The 27,340-nt window shown below is 48.2% G+C and overlaps 2 protein-coding genes across 4 annotated transcripts in view; one reads left to right on the top strand and one right to left on the bottom strand.

Annotated features, from left to right (window-relative positions):
- MED7 (mediator complex subunit 7) overlaps nt 1-27,340 on the bottom strand; it is a 315,410-nt gene that overhangs the window by 148,449 nt on the left and 139,621 nt on the right. The gene's annotated exons all lie outside the window — the stretch shown is intronic.
- CYFIP2 (cytoplasmic FMR1 interacting protein 2) overlaps nt 1-27,340 on the top strand; it is a 119,188-nt gene that overhangs the window by 17,730 nt on the left and 74,118 nt on the right. For all 3 annotated transcript variants that reach the window (XM_012781578.3, XM_075996248.1, XM_012781581.3), the window contains exons 2-13: nt 202-336; nt 1,320-1,409; nt 7,628-7,705; nt 9,483-9,584; nt 12,819-13,000; nt 15,120-15,216; nt 16,535-16,663; nt 18,959-19,063; nt 21,055-21,146; nt 23,305-23,422; nt 25,759-25,878; nt 26,381-26,506. In XM_012781578.3, coding sequence (XP_012637032.1) covers nt 220-336; nt 1,320-1,409; nt 7,628-7,705; nt 9,483-9,584; nt 12,819-13,000; nt 15,120-15,216; nt 16,535-16,663; nt 18,959-19,063; nt 21,055-21,146; nt 23,305-23,422; nt 25,759-25,878; nt 26,381-26,506 — 1,356 coding nt within the window. In that variant the 5' untranslated portion in view covers nt 202-219. The remainder of the gene's footprint in view (nt 1-201; nt 337-1,319; nt 1,410-7,627; nt 7,706-9,482; nt 9,585-12,818; nt 13,001-15,119; nt 15,217-16,534; nt 16,664-18,958; nt 19,064-21,054; nt 21,147-23,304; nt 23,423-25,758; nt 25,879-26,380; nt 26,507-27,340) is intronic.

Genomic DNA, 27,340 nt, shown 5'->3' on the forward strand with positions numbered 1-27,340 from the left:
TGTAAAAAAAAAAAAAAAAAAAAAAAAAAAAAGGTACAGGTAGAGAGTGCACCATGTCAAGAAGTGGCAAGGGAAGTGGGTTCAGTGTGTCTTAATCTATTTTATTCTCCAAAAGGAGCCTGAACATGGAGAGGTTGAGAGAACTGTTTGGAGGCCCCTAAAATTCTCCATTTGTCCTTCTCTTCCTTTCCTACGGTGCAGAACACAGAAACTGCAGCCATGACCACGCACGTCACCTTGGAAGATGCCCTGTCCAACGTGGACCTGCTCGAGGAGCTGCCCCTCCCCGACCAGCAGCCATGCATCGAGCCTCCGCCCTCCTCCATCATGTACCAGGTAACAAATAGCAGATGGCTCCAGGAGCTCTGGGGATCCCCTGAGAAGGTTTGCCCTGAAGCAGAGGGAAGAGGAGCTCTGCATCTACAAGGTGAAGGGTCATGAGCTGATAGAGTCCTCTGTGCACTCTTGTAGCTGCGATTAAGGAATGGATGAGCTAGCAAGTGTACACCAGGACTATTTCCCTCCCCCAGGGAAGTCTTGTAGATCTGCTCTGACCCCAAATACCTTCCTGGCTGTTCTTGCTGCTGCACCAACCAAGGTTTTGGCAGCTCTGACCTCATGAATTAAATATGGCAATTTAAAAACCCCTAGAGCCTGCCTGGGTAATTACTTTTTCTTCATGTTTGTGAAAAGAGTTCTACAACTCCCCATAACAGCTAATGGCTCAGGGAAGCTGGTCACAGTTGTTTGCTTTTGCCTAAGAGAGTAGAGCTCGTGATAAACCACTATCAGATTGTTCAAAACCATGATCCATCTGGGCGTGGGGGCTGGGGGTGTCCATGCAACTGGAGCTAGCCTTGCAAATAGTCCCTTGTCTGGTTGTGGCAGGCCAGATGCCAAATTAAGAAAGGATACGTTAATTTGAAAATTTTTAGCTGTGTTTGACCTTTTGAAAGTTCTTGGACTGCTAAAGGAGAATAAATATAAATGTATAATATATTTTTAATTGCATTAAGTGGCGCACATCTTAACTTTTAGTAGGTATTTGGGCCTGTGAAGTTTAAGTATTTATGTCCAAAGTTCAGCTGAGTGAACCTGATTACTGGTGGGAAGCAGACGCAGGCCCTGTCATCAGCTTGCTCCTGCCCAGCGTGACTAAGAGTGGGATTTTGGGGAGAAGGGGCAAGAGGAAAGGTGATACAGCAATAGGTCTCCACAGACAGCTTGTGTTAGTTGGCAGCAGTTTGTTCCTTGGACGCTCAGCCACCTTGTGGACCTGTTTTCCAATAACCAAATGTTCCTGTCCTCTAATCCCACAGGCTAACTTTGACACGAACTTCGAGGACAGGAATGCATTTGTCACGGGCATCGCAAGGTACATTGAGCAGGCCACGGTGCACTCGAGCATGGTAAGTCTCTGTGACTCACGTGTGCAGACATGTTGCCTGCTGGGGTGGGAGGGGCCGTGGGCCACGTCTCATTCCAGGGGCGTTTGCCCAGCCACTCCAAGACCCCCTGCTTCAGTCAGACCCATCTGCTTAAGCCCATTCTCACATTCTGCCCCATCCCCCTCTCTCAGTGCCCAGGGATGTCTTGTCCCCATTTATCTTCCAGCTTTGCAAAACCTTCTCGCTGTTAGGGCCCGACTTGCTCCCTCTACTCACTTCCCTGAGCTCCTATAGCTTTTTGAGTTAACATGCGATAAGATCCTGCCTTGCCTTAATACTTTATAGATTAATGAGTATGTGGAATTCTGTCTCTTGACAAAGCAAAAGGTTTCTCAGAAAAGGGACACTAGCTTTGGCTTTGGAATAACAGAGTTATTGACTCGAGGAAGCTGATGGCTTATATATCATTTGCTAGTGGGGCCAGTCATTATTTTCTTTCTTAGGATCTGCCCCATCTGGAGGGGGGGTGGTCATCCACCTCCCTCTTGGGATTTCATTGATTTTATGTTCAGGCAATGCTAAAGTTTGAACAATTTCAAATTCCTCGTTCATAGGCTCTGCCTGTGGCTCAATAAACCTTTCTAATGATGTGTCTTAGTTCATTTTGTGCTGTTATAACAGAATACCACAGACTGGGTAATTTATAATGAAGAGAAACTTACTGGCTCATGATTATGCAGGCTGGAAAGTTCAAGGTTGAGGGGCTGGTACCTGGCGAGGGCCTTCTTGCTGTGTTACAACATTGCAGAAGGTATCACGTGGGCGAGATGCCGTCCAAACTCATCCTTTATGAGGAATCCCCTCCCATGATAACAGCATCAGTCCATGCATGGGGGCAGAGCCCTCGTGACCTCATCACCTCTTAAAAGTCAAATACGGGCCAGTTCTGATTCTCAGTGGGTCAAGTTGGAAATTGACAAGCTTACCATTTATTGAACACTTTTTCTGTGTGGATATTTTAGAAGCATTGTCTCATTCCCTGCTCACATCAACCCTGTGAGGTAGGTTCTATTATAACATCCGTTTTGCAGATGGGGAAAACTGGATCCCAGGAAAGTTAAGCAACTAACTCGGGGTCCTGGTGCTGATGGGGGACATATCTAGACCCAGGTCTGTCTGACGACAAAACCTGTGCGCTAGACTATGCTTTGCAGACATTTGTTAATGCACAAAGTTAAGGGTAAAACGTCATGGTAAAAGTTCAGAGGTCTGTGTTTTTTTGAAAGGGCCTTGAGAGGGTCGGAGAGAGGTTGATGAAGAAAGTGGCTTTTGAGTGGAACCTTATAAGAGGGTAATTATACCTTATAGGTGTGCAAGGTCTGTCCGCTAAGTATCCAGCCATTGTTGTTAGTAATGTAACGAGAACGGTGTACGTGGGATCAGTGCGTCCGAGGAGAGCGGACTGGGGTGGGGATGCGTGAACCATTACAACTTCACGGCACTGGTCAGTGGGGCGCTGGACGCCATTGAGTGGGCACGTGCAACTGTGTGGCCGTTGCATTCAAAAATGACTGAGCAAGCAGAGCAGCGAATCTGCATCACATTTTGCATTAGGGTCGAACATTCTTCCATGGAAAATATTCAGCTGACTCAGAGGCTTTCCGGATGATGCAATGAGTGCAGCCCAAATGAAAGTGTGGCAGAAATGCTTCCAAGGTGGTCGAGAATCTGTTGACAGCGATCCACGTTCTGGAGGGCCTGCAACAAGCAGAACCCGGGAGAATGTTGGATGATGACATCAACGAAGGTCCCAAGGTGCCTAGTTTGAAGAGGACTGAGGTGTCATCGTCCTATGTATGGTGTTTGTTGTATCTTCTTGGATAAATGTCTCCATTTTTCTTAGTACCTGGCTGGATGCTTCCCGGACAGACCTTGTATCATATCACACTTAAAAATGTGAGGTATTCTCATACATGATGTTATTGGAGCCTCGTAACAGCCCTGTGACTTGCAAAGGGATCATCATACCCATTTAAGGGATGAGAAAACTGAGGTCTAGAGAAGTTCATAAGCAGATTGTTCATGATTCCACAACTAGTAAGTCACGGATTGGCCCTGAAATCCAGGGCTGCCCCCCAGTCCTGATCTCTCCCGCTGTACTCTTCTGTCTTACACGGTTATTAATAGAACTTTGAGTCAGAGCTGAGAATGCAGCTAGTGGGCATAGCAGGGGGAAGAACCAGCACGAGCAAAGGCACAGAGGCGAGAATTTTCAGGGACTGACTGGGTTTGGACACGTAGGGAAATGGTTTGTAGTATTTTGTTTGTTTGTTTGTTTGAGACAGAGTCTCACTCTGTTGCCCAGGATAGAGTGAGTGCCGTGGCATCAGCCTAGCTCACAGCAACCTCAAACTCCTGGGCTTAAGTGATCCTCCTGCCTCAGCCTCCTGAGTAACTGGGACTACAGGCATGCACCACCATGCTCGGCTGATTTTTTCTATATATATTAGTTGGCCAATTAATTTGTTTCTATTTATAGTAGAGACGGGGTCTCGCTCTTGCTCAGGCTGGTTTAGAACTCCTGACCTTGAGCAATCCGCCCGCCTCGGCCTCCCAGAGTGCTAGGAGTACAGGTGTGAGCCACCGCGCCCGGCGGTTTATAGCATTTTAATGGAAAGTTAGATATAAGGGTCAGTGCATAGGTTGCTCGAGCTACCATCACAAAGCGATGCCACAGACTGGGTGACAAACAGCAGACATTTATTTTCTCACAGTTCTGGAGGTTAGAAGTCCAAGATCAAGGTATCCATACATCTATACTAGTTTCTCCTGAGGCCTCTGTCCTTGGCTTGCAGGTGGCCGCTTCCCACTGTGTCCTCACCTGTTCTTTGCTGTATGTGTACACATCCCTGGAATCTCTGTGTGTGTCCGAATTGTTCCTCTCTTTCAAAGGACACCAGTCAGATTGGACGAGGGCCCATTCTAATGACCTCATTTTAACTTAATTACCTCTTAAAGACCCTGTCTCCAAATACAGTCACATCCTGAGGGTACTGAAGGTCACAGCTTCAACATGGGAATTTGGGGGCTACACAATTCAGCCCATCGCAGAAGCCTTTGATTTAGTTAATAAAAAACCAAAACAATGGCAAATCTTCATCCCTAGGAGAGATGTGAACAGAACCCTGCTTAGGGGATAGATTTTATATGTCAGTGTGTGTAGGTAGAATGAATTGTTAGGTAGGAGTGAATGGAGCAAATAAGTTAGTGCAGATAAAATTGTCTACAGGAGAGGCATTAAAGTCAGAAGGAAGGGGTTGGCCCTGGGGGTGGCTACGAGGATGTGGTGTGAGAGCCCTGCAGGTGAGCTCCACCTGGCTCAGCGATCAGCTGTGACCATGGTGACCGACTTCTCCCAGACATACCAGGTCGGGGGACACCAACAGGGAAGTCAGAAGGAGAGGCTGGCCTGGAGGGTGACAGTATTTAATTCTATTGCTGCTCTAACAGATGCAGGTTATCACAAACTCAGTGGCTTAAAACAACACAAAATTGATTTGCTTACATTTCTTTAGGTCGTAGATCCAACATAAGTCTTATTTTGTTCAATAAAATCAAGGTGCCAGCAGGGCTGCATTCCTTTCTGGAAGCTCTAAAGGAGAATCTGTTTCCTTGCTTTTTCCAGCTTTTTTTCTAGAGACTTCGCCCTGCCCTTTGCTTGCACCGTCACATCTCCTTCCCTGACTCTCCTGCCTGCCCTTTCCACTTATAAGGACCCTTGTGATTACATCAGATTCACCAGGATAATCCAAGATAACCTCCCCCTGTCTCAAGGCTCTTAATTTAATCACATCTGCAAAGTCCCCTTTTCCACATGCGGTAATATTGAGGTACTGGGGATTAGGGTGCAGACAACTTTGGGGGTCACTCTTCTAGCTACACAGGGATACTGTTGATCTGGTTTAGACGTGAGTCATAGGTAAGGTGTCCTGTTCACATTCCTGGATAACACCGAAATCTCACTTGAGTCAACAGTTTCCACTTAGCACCTTGCCTGATCTCTCTAGAGTAGCTCATTAGCAACAACAGGTGGCTTCCTTAGGTGCCCATCTTCTTGTATTTCTCCTGCCCACACTTGGGCAAGGTGGCTCTGTCTCAAAGGTCAGGACAGCCAGAGAAAAGAGGAGGAGAAAGGGCATAAACTGCACAATTGACTAAGGATATGGAGGAGTTGAGGGTTCTTTGCTGGGGGTGGGAATGGGGGCTGAGTGAGTGCCGAGAGATACAATCTGTCGCTACAGCCTTGAAATTTGAACCTGACTCAGATTCTGTTTAAGTCATGGACTCATAGAACACTAAAAATATAAAGGACATTAGAGATCCTTAGTCCTGCAGCTGTCAACCTGGGCTGCAAATGGAATCCCCTGTGGATCGTTGAAAAATAACCAGTTCCTGGACCCCCACCCCCAGGGATAAATATTTAGTCAGTCTGGGGTATGGCCTAGGCATCATGAGTCTTCAGAGTTTCCCAGGGGACTCTAATGTGCAGCCAGAGGTGAAGAACCAATGATTTAGGCCAAATCTTTACCTTCAAATAAGGAAACTGTGACATTTACGAGTTAAAAGATGGGCCCAAGAAGAGCCAGGACCAGAGCTCAAGTCTCCCAAGGCCCTGCCCAGGGATCTTTCCACTGTACCCCCCTGACCTCTGCATTCCAGGCGTAACTGTGCCGCACCTCTGGCTGACGGCCAGCCAGACCCTCTGCAGGGCGGAGTCCATGTCCTTCTTGTTCCCAGCACACAGCAGAGCCTGGGACCCATAAATGCTTATACAGCGTTTGATGAGTTGGCGTTGCACCTACTGGCGGGCATTTAGTTTGGCACTAAACGTAAACACTTGTTTCTTACGTTCCTGTTACTTCCCCCTTTTGACACGTGTTCTGAGACTGCACACGCTTGACGTTGGTGCTCTCTGGGCTCAAGGACAACGTGTTACTGATTTAACAAGTTCTCTAAATTAAGAAGTGAAAGTGTGACTTGTCAGTGACATTTGCCAATGCAAACAGAACTGTTACAAGTAAATTAAGTCTGGTCTTGTCTTAATAAGATATTATGAAATAGGTATGTGGCTTTAAAAGTAAATCAATAAGGATTTGCTTCTGCATAGACGCAAGCATTTACAGAGGGATATGACCCTGTAATATTATTTTTATTGTATTTTTCAGCGTTTACTGTCTAGAACATAAAACCATTTAAAGTATACAGTTCTCTTAGGTATACATCTAGGAATGGATTTGGTGAGTCAAATGGTAACTCAGTGATTAATATTTTGTGGCACTGCCGAACTGTTTTCCTAAGTCACTTTGCAGATTACCTAGAGAGTGTGCGTGTGTGTGTGTAATCTTTTTAATTCTCATAAAAGTCTGTGAGATTATTATCATCATCATTTAGCAGATAACTAAATGGAGAATTTTAGGATAAGTGATGAACCTGGGATTTGAGCCTGGATATTCGGACCCTGAGTTAAGGGCTCTTTCCACAGTAGCCCTTACTCTCTGGGATGAGTCATCACTGTATGTTTCATGTTGGTTTTGCCATCTGCTCTACTTATTATTTTTTAAAAAATTGATATTAATCATCTTCCTGCTCATGAAATTGTAACACGGGCTTTCATACAAGTGTGAACATTAGTGTCTATAGGATGTAAAAAGTCACAAAATAATCCAGCCCCGGTGTATGTTGCACCAAAATCTTTTTCAATACATAGTACATGTTCATAATTATTCCTAGTTTTTTTGGTTGTTATTTTTTAAGCTATCTACTATATATACTGTTTTGCTGCTTGCTTATTTTCTTGCCAACATTATATCTGGGATACCTTTTGCTGTGGGAAAGCATAGATAAGCCTCATTCTTTCCAAGGTGGCCATCCATCTGTTTGAAAAATGTGGCCTGGTTGTAGTCCTTGGATGTCTGATGAGGATGATTTAGTTGGGTTCTTCTCGAACTTACCGTACATGTGAGTCATCTGGGCACTTTGTTGAAATGCAGATTCTTATTCCACAGGCCCAGAGAGGGGCCTGAGAGTCTACATTTCTAATAAGGCCCCTGTCCACTCCCCCGAGATGCCCATGCTGCTGGTCCCCGGACCACACTGAGTAGTGAGGGTTCAGGGGGCTGTTGAGAAGCCTAGTGGCTCCAGCGTAGTTTTTCCCTGCTGAGGATGTTTTGCTGTTTCAGAATGAGATGCTGGAGGAAGGACACGAGTATGCAGTCATGCTGTACACCTGGCGCAGCTGCTCCCGGGCCATTCCCCAGGTGAGACTTGCTGTGTGTCTCTTGCCCCTCCAGGGGGCGTAACTACCCCCTACCCCACTCCCAAACCAGAGGGCTGAGCTTTTCCAGGTGGCAAGGTGTGAGGCAGGGCCTCTTATCCAAGGGAGGACACTGAAGACAGACATTCAGAGAACTTCCTGTGACACTTACAAGGACCCATGCCCAGGCACTTAAAAAAATGTGTTCAATATATTAATATTTCAAAAACAGTATATACCAGCTGTATGATACCCAAACCAGACAGCAAGATAACCCTACTTCCTCACCCCCACCACCCAAACCCACGTCTCACCGTAGGGTAATTGCTGGGAACACTTTGGTACATATTCTTCTGGATCTTTTTCCTGGCATGAATATTATTTTGTAAATTATTATTATTTATAGAAGTGTATTGTTTATATTCTGCCAGTTTTTTCCCACTTAATTCTTTCTTCTTTCCTGTTTATTGAGACACAGTCTTGCTGTGTTGTACTGGGTAGAATGTGATGGTGCCATTGTAGTTCACTGCAACCTCCAAATGCTCGGCTCAAACAATCCTCCTGCCTCTGCCTCCCAAGTTGCTGGAACTTATAAGCACACACCATGATGCCCAGAGAATTTTTCTGTTTTTAGTAGAGTCGGGGTTCTATTCTTGTTCAGACTGGTCTCAAACTCCTGAACTCAAGCAGTCTTCCTGCTTTGGCCTCCCAGAGTGCTAGGATTACAGGTGTGACCACCACGCCTGGCCACCACTTAATTCTTAACTACTGACTTTTTCCATGTTAACACAGGTATTTTTATTACCACTGTCATCATATAATTAGTGGGTCCCATTGTAACAACAGCAAGCCACAAGTATGTGAAGTAAACAGAAGCTATTCCTCCCCCTTCCTCCTAATTCTAGTCCCTAGCAATAACTATTATTAAGGGTTTGGTTTGCATGCTTTCAGATTTTCTATGCCTATATTACATATAAACACACACACACAGTTTTGTTTTGCTTAACAAAAATGTGAACAAATTATACATACTGTTACATGACTTTTTTTCACCTATCGGTTTATGGTAGCTTCTTTTCATGTCAGTTCACGTAGATCTGTCTCATTCCTTTTAACAGCTCATAGTGATATCATATGGTTGTATCATAGTTTGTCCATTTAATCAACTAATGGATATTTAGCATGTTGCTACCATTTTAGGAATTTCTAAACCTAAAGTGTGAAGCATGTCCTTGTGCTTACCTTCACTCACTCTTCAGATTTGGCCTACCTATGGGCAGTCTTCGCATGTGTCTTGAGGGAACATCTGCCGTGTGACTCTGACATGCTCACTGGCTGGAAACCACTGGGCAGGGGCAATGGGTTTCTTGATGGACTCATCTTACATTGGCCAACAGTGGCCAGTGTATGGCTAGGGGAGCTTTGTCCCAGGTGCATCCTGAGCAAGGGACAGAACATGTCTCTGTGTTTAGAATCTGGCCAGGTGCCTCTGGATCAGTGTGGATGTATGTACAGGGCACAGAACAGAGAGAAAGGGAAGAGAGGGGTCTGTTCTCGGGACCAACTGGTTCCTTTTCTGCAGCCAGTCCCTGGACAGTATTTCTGCCCCCTGACAGACTGGTGAGACAAGGGCGACCCCAGCCTCTGCTCACTAGAGTGACCATATCAGTTATCATCCAAAATGAGAATGTAAAAGGCCCTGTTAATAAGATGACAGGTGAGAACAAGGACCGCCTGGACAAGCCAGGTGTATGAACCCCACCCACCTCCTGCTCCCACAGGTCAAATGCAACGAACAGCCCAACCGAGTGGAGATCTACGAGAAGACGGTGGAGGTGCTGGAGCCGGAGGTCACCAAGCTTATGAAGTTCATGTACTTTCAGGTGAGGGGGAGGGACAGATGTACATGAGGAGGCTTGCAAAGTCCCCTGCTCTCTGTTGTCTGGAGTTTAGTGCTGAGTTATGCATTCAGCAAATATTTTTTAAACGTTCCCTACACATCTCTGGGTGAACAAGACAGACAAACCCCACCCACTTTGCGGAATTTACACGTCTTAGTGAGTACGTGGGTGTGTTTTGGGTAGGGAGAGACAATAAACAATACACGGTAATGTTAGGGGTTCGGCGCATAATACGTGCTATGAGTAAAATAAAATTTTTAATAATTCTGGGTTATAGAGTATCTGTGTTGTGGGTGTCGCTTTAGAGATGGCCTCTCGGGGTGGCATTTGAGCTGAGATCTGTATGATGGGAGAGAGGCGGGCCCATGATGGCCAGGAAGAAAGGGTTCCAGGCAGAAGGTGCTGCAGAGGCAAAGCGCTGAGGCTGGAAGGAGCTTGACCTTCGTAAGAAACACAAGGAAGCCCCGGTGCCCTGGGGGTAGGAGATGGGACTGTCTGGGGTGAGGTGCCAATGCCAAGGGCAGCCCTGAATGGGGAGCGCTGCCTCTTGGGACAGAAGCCCAGGTCTGACCCCGGCTCTGCCACTTTCTAACTGTGCGTCCTGTGAGTTATTTGCCATCCCTGACACCTTCAGATTTCTCACCTTGGGAACGATGCCTACGTCACAGGTTTATGGCGAGTACAAACGAGGTCTGTTTGTCCAGAGCCGATCAGAGCAGGTTCCACAAATCGCAGCTGCTGTTATTGGCATCATGGACCTGCCTTCTCTTTGGGAAGACAGGAGACAAGAGAAAAGAGCCATCCAGACATTGTTTAAGTGCTAAACACACAGCCTCCTGACGAGAGGCATTTATAGATAGGAGGATCTGGGATAATTTAGAGCTCTGCTGTCCGGCGCCGTAGCCATTAGCCACATGTGGCTGTTTGCATTATTAGTTAAAATGAAACCAAATAAAAAATTCAGTTCTTCGGTAGCACGAGGCCCATTTCAAATGCTCAGTGGCCACATGTGATGAGTGGCTATCCTACTGAAGAGTGTGGCTGTGGGACATTTGCATTATCGCAGAGAGTTTCATTGGCTTTTGACTCTGGAAGGAGAAAGAGGGCCTGGCCTGGTCCTTGAAGATCAGCAGTGATTGGCTGTTGGCACTTTAGGCCCCTGGAGCAGAGCAGAGCTGAAATCTGGGTGGTCATTTCTCCTCCCTCCTCGCCCCCTCGGTTCCTTCTCTTCCTCCTCCTCTCTCTCTCTCTCTTGCTCCCTCTGCTACTACAGTAGCCTCTTCTTGTTGTGGTTGTTCCACTGCTGTTTAAAATTCTGGATAACCACTTTATTGAGATATAATTCACATACCATATGATTCACCCATTGAAAGTGGACAATTAAACGGTTTTTGATAGAGTCACAGAGTTAAGTATCTATCACTATAATCCATTTTAGAACATCTTCATCACCCCCAAAATAAATCCCTGACCCTTTGGCTATCACCCCATAATACCCCCATTTCCTCCCCCACCCCAGCCATGGGTAGCCACTAATCTACTTTCTTTCTCCATGGATTTGCATATCTGGACATTTCATATAAATAGAGTCATACAACATGTGGCCTTTTGTGTCTGGCTTTTTTGGTTAGCATGATGTCTTTAACGGTTATCCGTGTTGTAGCATGTGTCAGAACTTCATTCCTTTTTATGACTGTATACTGTTCCATTCTATGGATACACCCCATTTTATTTATGCATTCAACAATTGGTGGACATTTGGGATGTTTCTACTTTGGGGTTATTAAGAACACAACTTGAACATTCTTGTACATGTTTTGTGTAGACATGGGTTTTCACCTCTCTTGGGCAGATATCTGGGATGGAATTGCTGGGTCATATGGTAATGCCACCTTCAAACACAGTAGCTCTGAACTTTTCTCCTGCTTCCATCTCTATCCCTTACAGTCTGTTCTCACCACAGCAGCCACTGTGACCCTTTAAAACTATAGTCCCCAGCCTTTTTGTCACCAGGGACCAGTTTCATGGAAGAAAATTTTTCCATGAACCGGAGGGATGATTTCAGGATGATTCAAACACATTACATTTATTGTGTACTTTATTATTATTACATTGCAATATATAATGAAATAATTATATAACTCATCATAACGCAGAATCCAAAGTGGCCGCTGATGTGACAGGTGGTGGTGCTGAGCAGTGGGGAGTGGCTGTGAATACAGGTGAAACATCGCTGGCCTGCTGCTCACCTCCTGCTGTGCAGACCAGTTCCTAACAGGCCATAGACCAGTACTGGTCCACCTCCCAGGGGTTGGGGACTGCAGTTTTAAAATAAAATTCAGACCATATTTTCCTGCCCTAGAACTTCCCATGTCTCCCTGGCTCACTCAGTGTCCAGTCCCTCCCAAAGGCCTGCAAGGTGGCCCTGGCCCCCTCTGTCTCTGGTTCCTTCTCTATGCTCACCCTACTTCAGCAACCCAGCTTCCTTCCCATCCCTTAAACACGCCTCAGGGCCTTTGCACTGGCTGTTCAGTTACCCTGTGTCTTTCTCTTTCTCCTCCTCTTTCAAATTCTGTTTCTAAAAGTCACTTCTTGATGATTTCTTCTCTGATTTCCATCTTAGAGGACAGCTCCTCTGGGCCCTTCCCACCCTCCTTCCCTTTGTTATTTTTTTCTCCATAGCCCATGTATCACATTCTGATAGAATTTGTTTTCTGTCTTCTCTTACTACAGTACAGCTCCTTAGGGCAGAATGCACTTATTTATTTGTTTGTTTTTCTGTTCTGTTCCCTGCTCTACTCCAGTCTCTAGGTGGATGCCTGGCACATAGTAGATGCTCATTAAATAGCTATTCGATGAATGAACCTCCTTTTGTTTCTGAATGTCTCTTTTTCTTCTCTGCCGCCTCCTTGTCTGGTCCATGACACTGTCCTCTGTGCTGGGGATACAAGAAATTAACAAGATGTAACTGTTCTTAGCCAGTATGTGTTGAATGAGTTCTTCGGTTTGACTCAGGTGGGGGCAGGTTCCAGTCTCCACTCTAGAAGTCAGCTTTGGATTTAAGGACTGCTCTGAGAAAGACTGCCTGACAGCTTCGCCTTTCTCCAAATGCCTGGCTCTCACAGGCCCCAGGGGAGCCTTGGCCCTGCCCCCACCCGAGAGCCTGGGGAGCCCCCCCACCGGCCCTGGCCTCACTCGCTGCTGCTCTTCCTCCAGCGCAAGGCCATAGAGCGGTTCTGCAGTGAGGTGAAGCGGCTGTGCCACGCCGAGCGCAGGAAGGACTTCGTCTCCGAGGCCTACCTCCTGACCCTGGGCAAGTTCATCAACATGTTCGCCGTCCTGGACGAGCTGAAGAACATGAAGTGCAGCGTCAAGAATGACCACTCTGCCTATAAGAGGTTGGGGCACCCTCCCCGTCTCCCTTCCCCAGACTGGGCCCCTCTTTCCTGGGCAGCCACCAAGTGGAGGAAGAGGATGGAGCCCTTCTACGGGCTCATTCCCTGGTACCACGCTCGCCATTTGCAAGCACAGCAGGGCTGGGCCCGAGTCTGTGCGGTTGGAGGAATAGGATGCAGAGCTGGGTCTTGGGGGAGCTTGGATCTTTGCAGAGGTTTCTGTCTCAAGCTGTAATCAAACCCTTATTTACCCTGTCTGTGCAGCATGCATTATGGGACCAGTGAGATAATGGTAAAAGGGTTAGGTTAGTCACTTTCTGCAAGAATCAGAAAGCCTCACGCCTGTAATCCTAGCACAGTGGGAGGCCAAGGTGGGTGGATCATTTGAGCTCAGGAGTTTGAGACCAGCCTGAGCAAGAGTGAGACCCTGTCTCTACTTAAAAAAAAAAAGAAAAAAAAAATAGAAAGAAATTACCTGGACAACTAAAATAAATAAATATATATATAAAAAATTAGCCAGGCATGGTGGCACATGCCTGTAGTCCCAGCTACTCGGGAGGCTGAGGGAGCAGGATCGCTTGAGCCCAGGAGTTTGAGGTTGCTGTGAGCTAGGCTGACGCCATGGCACTCTAGCCTGGGCAACAGAGTGAGACTCTGTCTCAAAAAAGAAAAAATCAGAGAGCCAGTTCAAACTGCTTATGTAAAAGAAGGGAATGAATTGGTGCTCAGACCTGGAGAGTCCAGGCTTAACCTGCACTGGGTGCTCAGATGGTGGCGTCAGCTTGACTTTCCTCTGTGGCGGCTTCCTGTTCAAGTGTATGGTGGCCTCAGGCAGCTTACAGCAGTTTCCGCCTCCCTAGCCAGGTTTGCAGCCCTGACTTCTAAAGAAGGGAAAGATGCTCTTCCTCCCAAATCCTTTAGCAAAAGTCCCGGGGAGGATTGCCTTTGGTCCAGCTCGAGCCGAGTGCCAGCCCCTCTGTCAGTCCCTGCTCGGGGCTGGGGGTCGGTCCTCTGCCTGGAGTCACGGGTCTGTGTCAGCTCATGAGAAAGGAGGGCTGAGAACGAGGGAGGGGTCATTCCTCTCCAGAAATCAGGCCACGGCCACCGGGAAGTAAAGGAGGGCAGTCAAAAGCATCAGATACTCTCTGTGTTGGTAGGGGCTCAGGTGAGCTGCACAGTGTCTAGCGACATCTCTTGGGAAGGGTTTGCTGTGTCGCTGGTAAGAGGGACCCTCCTCTTGTAGAGATCGGGCTGCTTCTCAGTTTGATCCTCCGAGTCAGCTGTGAAACCTGAGGGTGCCCAGCCGGCAGGGGCGCATCTCAAAGCCGACTGCATTGTGACAATTTCATGTAGATTTCAGAGGCGGCCCATGATATGATACCTTCCCCCCAGTTCTCCCCGGTTATGGCCAGCCGCTTCCACCAGGGCCACGGTCAGCATCCTCTGCAGCCCAGCTAGGTCGTGAGCAAGGTGGGGTGTGTCCTCTCTGTCTTCACAGTTGATGGTGACGCAGGTGGCACTGCCACCAGGTTAGGCGGAGAAGCCCGAGCAGGTGTGGCTTTCTCTTATCAAGTCCTGCCTGCGTTCCCTCTGCCCTGGCCCTTTCCCCCCCGGCAATCCTGTTAGGTTAACTAGACGTCTGCTATCTCATCAGTGCTTTGCTTTGGAAACACTGAGGTTTTCCTGCAAATAACAGAATATGCAACAACAAAAAACAAAGCATCCGACCTATGAAACTTCTTCACGACTTACTGTGTAGCTTGACTGGCGGTCACAGCAAGGGACAGCGATGCTCATTCCGCCCCGTCTTATAACTTCTGGCTGGTTGATGGGATGCTCGTTCCCCTGAAACTTTTCTGAGATTTCAGAGATTTTCAACACGTTTTTGCCTTTTAATTTCAGGGACCCTTAATTACAAAGGGTATAAGTGGCCCCGAAAGAAATGACTTTAGAGCGCCCTGTGCCTTGATGTCACCTGGGATAGTCGGAGCTCGTTGACCTCGGGGACGGTCGGGGACGGTGGCACTCTGGGCTAGGTTGTGTCGGGAGCCCGCGAGGCGTGGCCTCTGTGGCTGTCGCGTGTGGGCCGTCCTCTCCCTGTCACCTGCTGTCTGTGCTCCAGGGCGGCGCAGTTCCTGAGGAAGATGGCGGACCCCCAGTCTATCCAGGAGTCCCAGAACCTGTCCATGTTCCTGGCCAACCACAACAGGATCACCCAGGTGAGGGCAGAACCCTCGTCGGTCCTGGCCCGGCGTCTCGGGGGATACGGGCAGGGGTCTCGAGGTTGCGTGGGCTGCGAGCCCAAACAGACCAGCTCAGTCCACGCCTTCCATCCCCACTGGTCTGTGCGAGAGTGAGACAAAGCTGCAGACTCAGTCTCCCCTCCCCGCCAGACGGCCGATTCCCCTGCTCCAGGTTTCATCCCCCCGGAAGCCCCGTCAGCCAGCGCTCTGCCCCTACATCTGTGCAGAGGTTGACAGCGTGGGGTCTAGAGTCAGCCGGCCTTGTTTGCTAATCCTGCACTGCCTCTGACCCTTTGTGAGACTTTGGGCAAAGCCCAAGCCTCAGTGTACTCGTCTGTAAAATGTGTCTGTTCGTTTAAGAATATTATGAGCATCCATCATAGCACTGTGGTTAGAAATAAATGGGACAGTATATAAAAAGCCCTCATCATGCAGAGCCTGACACACGGTAAGAGTGTTAAGAAGACGTAGCTATTGTTCAGCTGCCGCGCTTTGCCAGGGCACCCCCTCTCAGCCGTCATTCCCCTGTCCTGCCCAACGTGACATAACCCGTTTCCACTTCTGTCAATGCAGTGTAAACAGGCACGGGCAAGAATGCCTGCAGGACCCAGGCCAAACTGAGAGGGGCCTCTGTCTCCCAAGGGTTTTCAGGCTCAAATGCCTATATGTGCTCAAAGCCCTGGGGTTGGCAGGGCCCTCGCTACTTTTTGTTAACTGCAGAAGGCTGCTCAGCCACTGAGGCTCCAGGTTTCCTTTCCTGGAGCCCCATCTCAGCAGCGCCCTCCTCTGGATGTCCCACAGGGGGAAGGGCCTGGGGGGGGTGGGGGGCTCCTTCCCTGACAGCAGGTGTTCCTGCTGTGTCCTGCCAGGAGGGAGGCACCAGCTGGCCCAAGTCCCCTCCCCTACCCTGGTCTGCAGATACCTCACAAATAAGCCCACACCCTCAAACCTAAGCTGAAATGCCTACACGCCCATTGCTGTAAAGCTGAGCTGATTTTCTGGCACGTTCTAGCCATCGGAACTGCCAGGTAATAAAACGGAGCGTCACAAGTGGGGTGCGCCCCCTGCCATGGGAGGCGTGCAGGAGCTCTGACCAACCCCTGCGGGGACGTGGGGGGGAGGATGCAGGTGTCAGGTGCTGGCTGGCTTGAGGGCTCCCCTTCACCTGGGGCTGTCTGCAACTCTGGGCCTTTAGCAGGGGTGGGGGGCCATGTGCTCGGTCACCAGCCACTGAGCCCAGGCGCAGGTGCAGGTCACGTGCACTGCCTAACCAGAGGGTGGCGCTGCTGTTCAGTGTCTCCACCAGCAACTGGAAGTGATCCCAGGCTACGAGGAGCTCTTGGCGGACATTGTCAACATCTGCGTGGATTACTACGAGAACAAGATGTACCTGACCCCCAGCGAGAAACACATGCTCCTCAAGGTAAAACTCCCCGGCCACATGCCACAGGGCTTGCCCTCTTACCTCCTCCTTATTTAAACTCATTTCTAAAAATATAATATACTTTTTTTCTTAAACATAGATACAGATCTAACGGCACGTACTGGTTTGCAACCTGTTCCTTTCCTTTCAGTATATGCCATCTTCACCTTCTAAATGCCATTAAGGACAGTCCTGCAGTGTAATTTTTAATGACTGCTGGGTATGCCATCATATGGGGACGTTGTTATTAAACAGATCCCTGATGGTTGGATATTTGTTTGCTGAGCTACATTAATCACTCTTGTTGTACAGCCTTTTGTGCACTTCTTTTTGTCAAGCCAAACTTCCTGGAAGAGAAATTGTCAACTCATTAGGCAGAATCTTCAAGCTTTTGTGCTATTTTGGCAAAATGATCATAATTGTTTTATCAGTCTACGAGTCTCGTTCCAGAATTATTGTCATATTTATTGTGGAAAAATCTGGAACATACAGGAAAGCATAAAAAAATTAAAGTAGCCGGGCACGGTGGCACAGACCTGTAGTCCTAGCTATGTGGGAGGCTAAGGCAGGAGCATCGCTTGAGCCCCAGGAGTTAGTCCAGCCTGGGCAACATAGCAAGACACTGTCTCTTAAAAAAAAAAAAATGTCTTACAGTGTTTCCACCCAGAGATCACACTTTTAGCATTTTAATGTATGTCTTCCTAATTTTTTTCTATGCTTATATATTTTCAAAATTTGTAATATATGTAAGCATATATCATTTTTATCCCATGTGATTAAATGTCTTTGGAATACTATGCAGCTACTAAATTATGTCGTGTGGATGAAGCTCCATTTCTTCATCCATTATTTTACTTTTGGCTGCGTAGGTGATTTCTAGCTTACACCCGACAGCTGTAGCACTGAAATGAACAACCTCCTCCAATTCTTTACACATTGCCAGGCCCCTTCGGCTTCTTCCCCAGAATTTCACCTCTCAAAAATCTGGTACTTTTTTTTTCTCCTTCATGTCACTCTTGCTTAGTCTAAGATTCCCAGCCCTGCCTTGGTGTCCCCATTTTACGTTTTGTAGCACCTCAACTAAGTTTGTAGGGCTGGGTGGCTTTGTGGCTTGTTCACTCTGGTTTCCCTGTGACCATCAGAAACCCAGGAAAGTCACCCAAAGTTGAGACGCCCTCTCACCCCCAGTGCTGTAGCCGTCTCCAGGCTGGGTTACTCAATTCCAAGCAGTCGTAGATGCTGCTGGCCCTTCTTTTCCCTCGCTCACCTTTGATCCCTCCACACCTCGACCTCCCTGCCTCCCTCCCTCTCCATTCCCCACCCTCCTTAATCCGGCCTCCCCCACCTTCTCCCCCCCCCCCCCCCCCCCCCGCAATTTCCCGCCTCTCTACATTTTGCTTTGCTGCACGCAGATGCCACCAGGGGGCGCCATCCGCCTTACAGGGAAAAGTGTGGTGTTCTTCCTGCCTAACCAAGTGCACCCAAGGGGGAGGTGACCATAGCAGGCCCTGGTCCCCCTCCTTTGTGTCAGATGAGAAACAGAGGCACAGAGAGAAGTGGCTTCCCCATGGTGACACAGCTATTCAGGCCCCTGCAGCTGTACGTGTTCAAAGGAGCAGGCAAGCCAGCATTCGGGAGACTTAAGTAGATTGGAATCAAGAACGCTGACTTACAGCACATTTTCACGAAGAGGTTTGTTTTTAAAAAATAGTCACCAGTGGCTCCTTGGGAACCTTTACATTGCCGGTTCTGTTGGGAAGGGAGCGATAGATATTTTACGTTCACGCACTGTTCAGCAAGTATTCAGATGTGTGCCTGGGTGTGCCACACCCCAGGGACACAGCAAGGAGCCAGAAGCAGTCCTTTCTCTCAGGAAGGGCCTAAGGGAGCAGATCTTGTCGCCAGATCCTGTTCAGCTCCTGCCTCTGCAGCTTAGCTGTGTGATCCTGGCAAGCTGTCGAACAAGCCTCTCTGTGTCTCTGATTCTTCATCGATAGAACAAGGTTATTGTACAGAACTTACAGGACTGTTGTGAGAATTAAGAATAATGCTTGTTACAGCCCAAAGCACAGACTCTGGCCCATAGTAAGGCCTGAAGAATTAGCTGCCATGATAACTTACTACATTTCTGGTTGAAATTAGACCTACGTTTCCTGTTTTGATTGGAAGACCCATGGGTTTTGATGATTGTGTGTCTCTATACACACACACACACACACAGACCTACTTTTTGTTGTTGTTTAACTTTTCCCGTGGGTGTGATTAGCTCCTGTGCTCTGCCTCTTCTCGTTCTAGGTGATGGGCTTCGGCCTTTACCTGATGGATGGAAATGTCAGTAATGTTTACAAACTGGATGCCAAGAAGAGAATCAATCTTAGCAAAATTGATAAATTCTTTAAGGTCAGCCGCTGGGGCTGGGGCAGGGCAGGGGGCTGGGGTCACCAGGGCCAAGATGTCTTTGGGGAAAGGAATGAAATTAGCCAGAAAACTGGGGGACTTATTAATTGGGCTGCACGGAGGAGGTGAATAGAGCGACAGGGCCCGAGACTGCAGTAGGCAGAGGAATGTGCTTTGTAGAAGGCTGCGCAGGAAAACCACATGTGCTTCTGAGTCTCAGGATTCACCTGGGATTTGGCTGGGAGGCCCTGGGAGTCTTTTTTGAATGCTGCTTTTTTTTTTTTTTCTTTTCCTGAAATCTCTTATCACCTAAAGAAAGAGGTGCACCCCCAAGATAGTGTCTGCTTTCGTTGCCGGTATAAATCAGAGCTCACAGAAATAGGATGATTAAAGCCTGGATTTTAGCTTGATTCACATTTGCAAGATCACAGCCTTGAACTTGGTCCATAGGAGGCTGCCCCGGCCTGCCCTCACCTCCGGGCAGAATTCCCCATCGGTGTCCACCGTATGCCCAGTTCCATTCCGGCGCCTCGGAGATGTGATCTTTGGCCCCAGATCTTTCAAAACTTCCAGTTAAATTAAGCCTTTGAGATTTTTGCAAGGGGATTTTATACTTTGGAATTAAATCCCATGTTATCAGTTTATTCTAGCATTAGGCCCCGCAGGCGTGCAGTGGGCCTGAGGGGTCAGACGTGGGAATGCCCAGCTTGCCATGAACAGCAAGACCCCTTAAAGGTAGAGTCTGGGCCCACTGACCCTTCTAGGTGAAGGGAACGTAAATCACCAAGAGGAGACCTGTGACTTGTCTTCACTTTTTTTCCAAGGCTGGAACTTCTATTTTTCTCTAGAGTTGGCCCAAATAAAAAACTCATCTTGGGAGACCCTTGCAAAATCCGCCTTAAGTCAGCATGAACCAGACGAGGGTAGCTCAGAACAACAGCCTCTGCCCAGACAGGCCTGGGCTTGAGTCTGGCCCTGCCACTTAACAGCAGCTGGACGGCTTTGGGAAAGTCACTGCGTTGCCCTAAACTGAGTCCCCCAGTCTGAAAATATGATTGCTAAGGTCATCTACTCTGTAGGGTTCCATGAGGATTCCGTGGGATTCCATAAGTGAGTCAGAGCCCTGGGTTAGACTCGGGGCTCCTTGAATTCCAGCTGGCCTGACTTTGTGAAAAATCACGGACGCTGTTTAAAACTTCAGTTTCTTCATCTGTGAAGCGGGAGCGATAAAAGCACTGACTTCACTGGGCTATTGCGTGGTCTGAGATACTGTTTGCAAAGTGCTTGGCGCAGGACCTAGCGCGTGAGAAGCAGACGTTAAATACCAGCCCCCTTCTGTTCGCCCTGGTGTCTGGCGGGGTCGTCTGCCCTCTGGTGTCAGGTGTTACCATGGTTTTCATCACATTCACGGTGTAGACCAGGCGTCCTCAAACTACGGCCCTCGGGCCACATGCCAGCCACCTAGCACATTTATCCGGCCCTCCGGGTGTTTTTGCCGCCGCTTCCTGTCCTGCCTAGCAGCCGACTCGTCCCGGGCCCACAGTGCACAGTCTCCAACGGTCTGAGGGACAATGGAACTGGTCCCCTGTTTAAAAAGTTTGAGAACCCCTGGTGTAGACCCTCTCAGGAAGGCCACACCCAGCCAGCGGCACTCAGACACCCGCATAGCAGCAAGGATCCTCTAAGCTGGGGAACCTTAGAGCAGAAAGGACCCGGGCCTGGGTGGCAGGCCATCTGTCTGGCCCTGGGCCTTCATCCATTCTGCTGGCCGGCGACCTTAGACAAGTCACTTTGCCTTGCCGGGCTGTGGCCTGGAGCACAGAATTGGTTGGAGGCAGAGGAGGACCTGTACGCAGGCTGGGTGTCACACAGTGGCATCCTCAGAAGCAGAAAGCAGGGGACGAGCCCCGGGCACACACACACCCTGCCTCCCCCGGCGGGGTGGCTCTGGCCCGCTCTCGGCGTCTCACGCGCTGTGTTTGCTTCCTTTGCAGCAGCTGCAGGTGGTGCCCCTTTTCGGCGACATGCAGATAGAGCTGGCCAGATACATTAAGACCAGTGCTCACTATGAAGAGAACAAGTCCAAGTGAGTGCCTGCCGTAATGTCTCTCGGCTCCCGCGAGGACGCCCAGCCTGGGCAGGGAGCCAAGGGGCCACTTCAGCCCCTCCTCCCTCCCCAGAGCCCTGGGCAGGTGGATTCCGTCAGACCGCCGGCCGCAGGGGAGCCGCGGGGGGTGCTCTGAGCCCTTTTGCAGCCGTCCTTTGCCGCCAGGTCCAAAAGGGCCAGAGCACAGCCGCACCCCTGGCCAGCCCAGCAGTGCCCGGCGGGTCCCGTCGGTGGGACGGCAAGAGCCCTCCTCCTGCCCCCCGAGAAGCGAGGAGGAGTGGCCGGCCCGCAGGGGTCGGGGCGAGAGGTGGTGTCGTTACTCCTCACCTGTGGAGGCATTGTGGCCGTGCAGTGAGTCCGTTGCGGAGCGTGTGGTCTGGCTGGTCCCAACGATGAAGTGGGTTGACAGCCTCACCTCGGGTCACTTTACAAACCACGGTCCTAGGTCACCGGTGCTCAGGCCTGGGGTGTCAGTCAGTGCCTCACAGGAGTTGGGGTGCATCTGGCTCTTCTTTGACCGCCCCTTTGATCTCTGAGGCCATCGAGGAGGTTCCTTCTGTGTGCGTCTTGCCCGAAGTTGGGTGGATGTGGCCTTTCTGTACAGACGGGGACCGACACCCCTGAGTCAAGGGCGAGGGCATCAGTGCCTTAAAAAGGTACCAATAGGCCGGGCGCGGTGCCTCACGCCTGTAATCCTAGCACTCTGGGAGGCCGAGGTGGGAGGATCACTCAAGGTCAGGAGTTCGAAACCAGCCTGAGCAAGAGCGAGACCCAGTCTCTACTAAAAATAGAAAGAAATTAGCTAAACAACTAAAAATATACAGAAAAAATTAGCCGGGTATGGTGGTGCATACCTGTAGTCCCAGCTACTCAGGAGGCCGAGGCAGGAGGATCGTTTGAGCCCAGGAGTTTGAGGTTGATGTGAGCAAGGCTGAAGCTACGGCACTCTAGCCCAGGCAACAGAGTGAGACTCTGTCTCAAAAAAAAAAAAGATACCAGTGACACATCTTTGAACTGCACCACCTAGAGCCGCTGCGAATGAGCCTCCCCGAGAAGAGCCAGTTCAGTCTCTCCATAACCCTCCAGCTGCTGGTGTGTGAAGAGGTTTTGTAGGAAAAGCAAGGAGTCGAGAATGCCAGACTTTTCCCTGCATGACTTCTCAACCACCTGAAGGTGGCTGGGAGTGGAGGCTGCTGGGGTGGCCAGGGCGGGTGTCAGGTTTGAGGGGTGGTACCCCCATCCGTGCACGAATAACTCAGAATGAAAGTGACAGCGAAGGGCAAGCCCGGAAAGGCCATCGCCACTCTGCTCTTCTCATGAGGACCACTCCAGGGACCCTTGTGAAATACTAAATTCTCCCCGAAATGTGTTTCTGCCTCGTGTGGTGCTCGTGCTTGGACTCTGCCGGTCACCAGCACCCGATGGCCAGAGAGGGTGACAAGAGTTGTCTTTTTTTCTCAGGGGGATGGAGAGGGAGGATTTGCATTCATTGACTTCCTCCGTGATTCAGGATGGTTTTCCCAATGACATATTCCCAAAAAGAGTTGCGGAGAAAGAAGAGAGGGAGGGGGAGAGGAGGGGGAGGGTGGAGAGAGAGAAAGGGGAGGGAGGGAGGAAGAGAGCGCAGCCAGGTAGCTTCTGTCCATGGAGTGCTTCCGTGTTGCCAGGTCACCTGGGTCCCGTGTAGGTCTCCTAGTCCTGGCCCAAAGGCCCCGGCAAAGCCGGCTCCACCTGCAGACTGTGAGTGCTGTCAGAGGCAGTAGACAGGTTCAAGGAGGTTGCCCGCCTTGCTTTTTATTTGCTTGGATTCCAGCCCTGTGTGCCTCTAGAGAGGCTGGGGTTCCTCCCTTCTCGTACTGCTGGTAAGTATCGTGGACTCTACATGTCTGGAAAGGCCTGCGATGGGGTCTTGGCGGAGGCTGGCCCCAAGGAGCAGGAGGAAGGACCACTGCACTAAGCCTGAGGTCCCCACGGCATCGTACTTAGAGGGCTCTCTTGCTAAGGTGGCTGGGATGATGCCTTTTGGTGCCACCCAGGGGAGCCGGCCACGTTGGGTGAGCCCTAGGAGCAACCCGTGCCTGTCCCACCCAGGCGCCTGGGGCCCGGCCCCGCTCCGACCCCCTGATTGTCTACCCAGGTGGACCTGCACTCAGAGCAGCATCAGCCCTCAGTACAACATCTGCGAGCAGATGGTTCAGATCCGGGATGACCACATCCGCTTCATCTCCGAACTCGCTCGCTACAGCAACAGCGAGGTGAGCGCGTCTGGCTGCTGGGTGGGTGGGCCCAGGACCAGAAGGGGTGAGGAACAGCAGGGAGAGGACATGAACCCGTAGGTGCCGGAGAGCAGGAGTGAGGCAGTGCATGTCGGAGGCAGGAGGGCCATGGAATTTAGAGACCGACTGAGGTTCACCCTGGTTCTGCCATTGCCCTTTGCAAGTTATCTAACATCTCTGAGCCTCAGTTTCCTCATCTGCGAGATGAGGGTAATAATAGTTTCTATTCTGAAAGGTTCATTTGAGAGGATTAAACCGTATGGTGCCTGGAGCGTGCATTATGCCTGGCAGATGGTAAGGGCTCAGTAATTGTGAGTTCTGCCTGCACACGATCCAACCCACCTTCACCCTGGATGGCAAGGGGGACTGAGTTCTGAGCACTCATCCTCAGAATACCATCTAAACATTTCTAAACTACACAATAATAAACGATCATTGTAAAAAAATCAGAAATACAGTTAGCAAAACTAGGAGACCCTAAAAATTTCCTGTAATCTCAGTAATTATGTTTCATTGCATTTTCCTTTTTTTCTAAGTATTTTTTAAAATATGGAAACACGATCGATGCACAAACCTCAAAAAAATACGGATATGCAAAAGGAGAGAAAAATCATGTAAAAATCCTGCCATCCCAGAACCAACTGTGATCAATATTTGGGTATATCTATCCTTCTGGATCTCGTCCCACGTACACCCTTCTAACATATGTGTTGTTTGATAAACACAGGGCCCCTGTATTGCTTTAGTCCCCAGCGCTCCCAGATGGCTCAGTTCTGCCCTCGTTTGCTCCTGGTTCCACCATGGGCTAGCGGCCAAGGGGCTCATGCTTTCCAAACCTAAACTCAGGGAATGTCTTTGATCACAGAGCAACATATTAGAAACAGGGACAGTCTGACAAATGCAGCAGTGTGGTGTTTACACTGGTGGCCCACATGGATCAACTTCAAGCCCGAACCTTTAGCTTTCTTAACCACATGTGTCAATCAACTGAACTGAAGCTACAGGAATAACTTACCTTGAGTGCTAGGGCTCCCTAATTCCTAGTCAAGTTTCGATGTGGTCCAAAAGTGAGTCTGGCCCAGGATATTTTTTTAAATTACATGCTTTATACATATGTGTAAATAGTCGATTCTCATTGTTTGCAGTGGTTATGTTCTGTAAAGTGGTCACAAACTCTGAATTGCCAAATACTGAATCATCATTCTAAGGAAAAAACACAGAGTTATGTTCCTGGGAACCTCTGGTCATATTTTTGTCAACTGATCAATATATAACCTTGTGTTATATATGCTTCTGTGTAAAGATGCTTTATGTGGTGTATGTTGTTGGCTCATTAACATTAATTCATGGCCAACAGCACTGTAACTTATGCCTGAGCAAAGCTTATCTTAAGCACATATTTTTTCATAAGACATGCTGCGACTTTCTTGCACATAGAAACACTGTAGTACGTTAGCCCTAAGCTGGGGGATCATTTTAAATTATGAAATCACCCAGAAAAAGCACAAAAATATGGACAGCATGGCATTAAACAGACTACAGAAAGGACACGTGTTTACAGTATGAGAGCTGAAACAAGATTGCAGAGGGTCACCTCATCCAACCTCAGCTGAGATTCGTGCACATGTCTGCAAATGACTGAGAAATTGCTACAAGCGTTGATTTTAGGGTTACAAATACATTTTAGTAAGTAGGTTAATTCAAAATACAGAATCCACCAATAATGAAGATTGTATCCGTATATATGCATGTACATATATGCACATGTTTGTGCATATTTGCACATGCATACATATTATATTTCATTGTGGAATATTCCACATGCAGAAAGATATTTGTACCTGTGCTTTTCAATCAGCAAGTCATGTCTAATGAATGAATTGCGCATTCATTTTTGTATGAAATGAGCATTTCTGTATGAAATAGAAAATCAGGGAATCCTGTGCATTAAGAATAAGATTGCTTTGTGAAAAATATTGTTGCATACATATATTTAATATCTCTATGTAAGTATGTATTCCTAGTTACTATATAGTACGCCTTTCCTACTGTGAATACAGTAAAAAAAAAAATCGACAGGCAAAATGCCCTATGATATACCAAGGTAGGAATATATTCACACCATCTGAATTTGAACCCTCAACCACTTGCAAGCCATGTGGCCCTTCAGCAAGACACTTGTCTGAGCCCCAGTTTATCTGTCAAGGGGATATAATAATAGAACTTCCCTGTAGTGTTCTTGGGCGGGATTGATGCAATAATGTATAACAGTGCCAGCCACTTAGATAGTGCATGTGATGGTCAATGTTCCCCAGGTGGTGACGGGCTCGGGACTGGACAGCCAGAAATCAGACGAGGAGTATCGCGAGCTCTTCGACCTGGCCCTGCGGGGCCTGCAGCTGCTGTCCAAGTGGAGTGCCCATGTCATGGAGGTGGTAGGTGTCCCTCGGACAGAGGTCCTCTTGCCGACCTCTGTTCCCTTACGATCTGCCTCTTTCTCTCCCAGCACTCTTTTTAAAACAGCTTTATAGAGATGTAATTCATATACCGTATCATCTACCCATTTAAAGTGTACATTCATTGGTTTTTAGAATATTCACAGAGTTGTATGACCACAATCAAATTTAGAACATTTTTCATCACTTCAAAAAGAAACCTCGAATTATCCCCCAGCCCTGTGTAATCTACTTTCTCTCTATAAAAGTTTCTTTAGTCTGGATGTTTCACATAAATACAGTCATACAATATGTGGACTTTTTTTTTTTTAAATCTGGCTTCTTTTATTTCATATGTTTTCAGAGTTTATCCATGTTTTAGCATGAATCAGTACCCAGTTCCCTTTTTATGGCTGAGTAATATTCCATTGCGTGGCTATGCCACATTTTGTGTATCCATTCATCAGTTGATGGACATTTGGATTGTTCCCACTCTCTCCAGTACTCTTGGAAGCTGGTTCACCCCACAGACAAGTTCTGCAACAAGGACTGCCCCGGCACAGCGGAGGAGTACGAGAGAGCCACGCGCTACAATTACACCAGCGAGGAGAAGTTTGCCTTCGTGGAGGTAGGTGCAGGCTCCCTGCAGGTCCTCCCTCTGCCCTCCCCCAGATGCTGTTTCACAAGCCGTTCTGAGCAAGATGACAGCGTTGGCCCTCCTAATCTGCACGCTCTTCCCCGTCCCCTTCTCCCATCTAAATTAATCTGTCAAAAGTTGTTATTCAGAAATTACTAGAAACTCATTCTGTTCTTAAAAGTCCAAAGAAAAATGTCCATTGCACTAGAAAGTGGGCAAAAAGAAACCAACAGAAGAAAGAAAAGAAAAGCAAAAATGGCTAAAAGAGATATAAAAATGCCCAAACTGATGAGTGGTCAAAGAACTACAGAGTGAAAGTAAGATGGGATATATAGTATTTACCGATCAGGATAGCCAAGGTTTGAAAGATGGGTGATGCCGCAGGTTGAAGTGTGGGAAATAGACATTCTGCCATATCTTTGGTGTCCAGCCTACATTTTATGGGCTTTTCACAAGGGCGGTCTGATTATATGTATTGACACTTTTAATCTAGGAATATATCCCGGGGGAATAAGCCAACTGTGCAGAGACGTATGTACATGGGTATTTATCACAGTATTATTTATAATACCAAAATATGTAAAATAACTTAAGTGTCTTTCAACATGAGACCAGGTAAATAAATTAAGATGCAGCTGTACCATTGAATACTATGCAGTTGTTAAAAAAGATATACTTACATGGAAAGCTATGCTAAATATATTATTAAGTTAAAAAAAAGTAAAGAACAACATGTAAAATGATTACTTTTATGTTAAAACTAATATACTTTTATATATTTGATCAGAATTATGAAGGGAATAAATATTTATATATACTAAAGCA

Source organism: Microcebus murinus, chromosome 21 (assembly GCF_040939455.1).
Source record: "Microcebus murinus isolate Inina chromosome 21, M.murinus_Inina_mat1.0, whole genome shotgun sequence".
NCBI classification, from domain to species: domain Eukaryota; kingdom Metazoa; phylum Chordata; class Mammalia; order Primates; family Cheirogaleidae; genus Microcebus; species Microcebus murinus.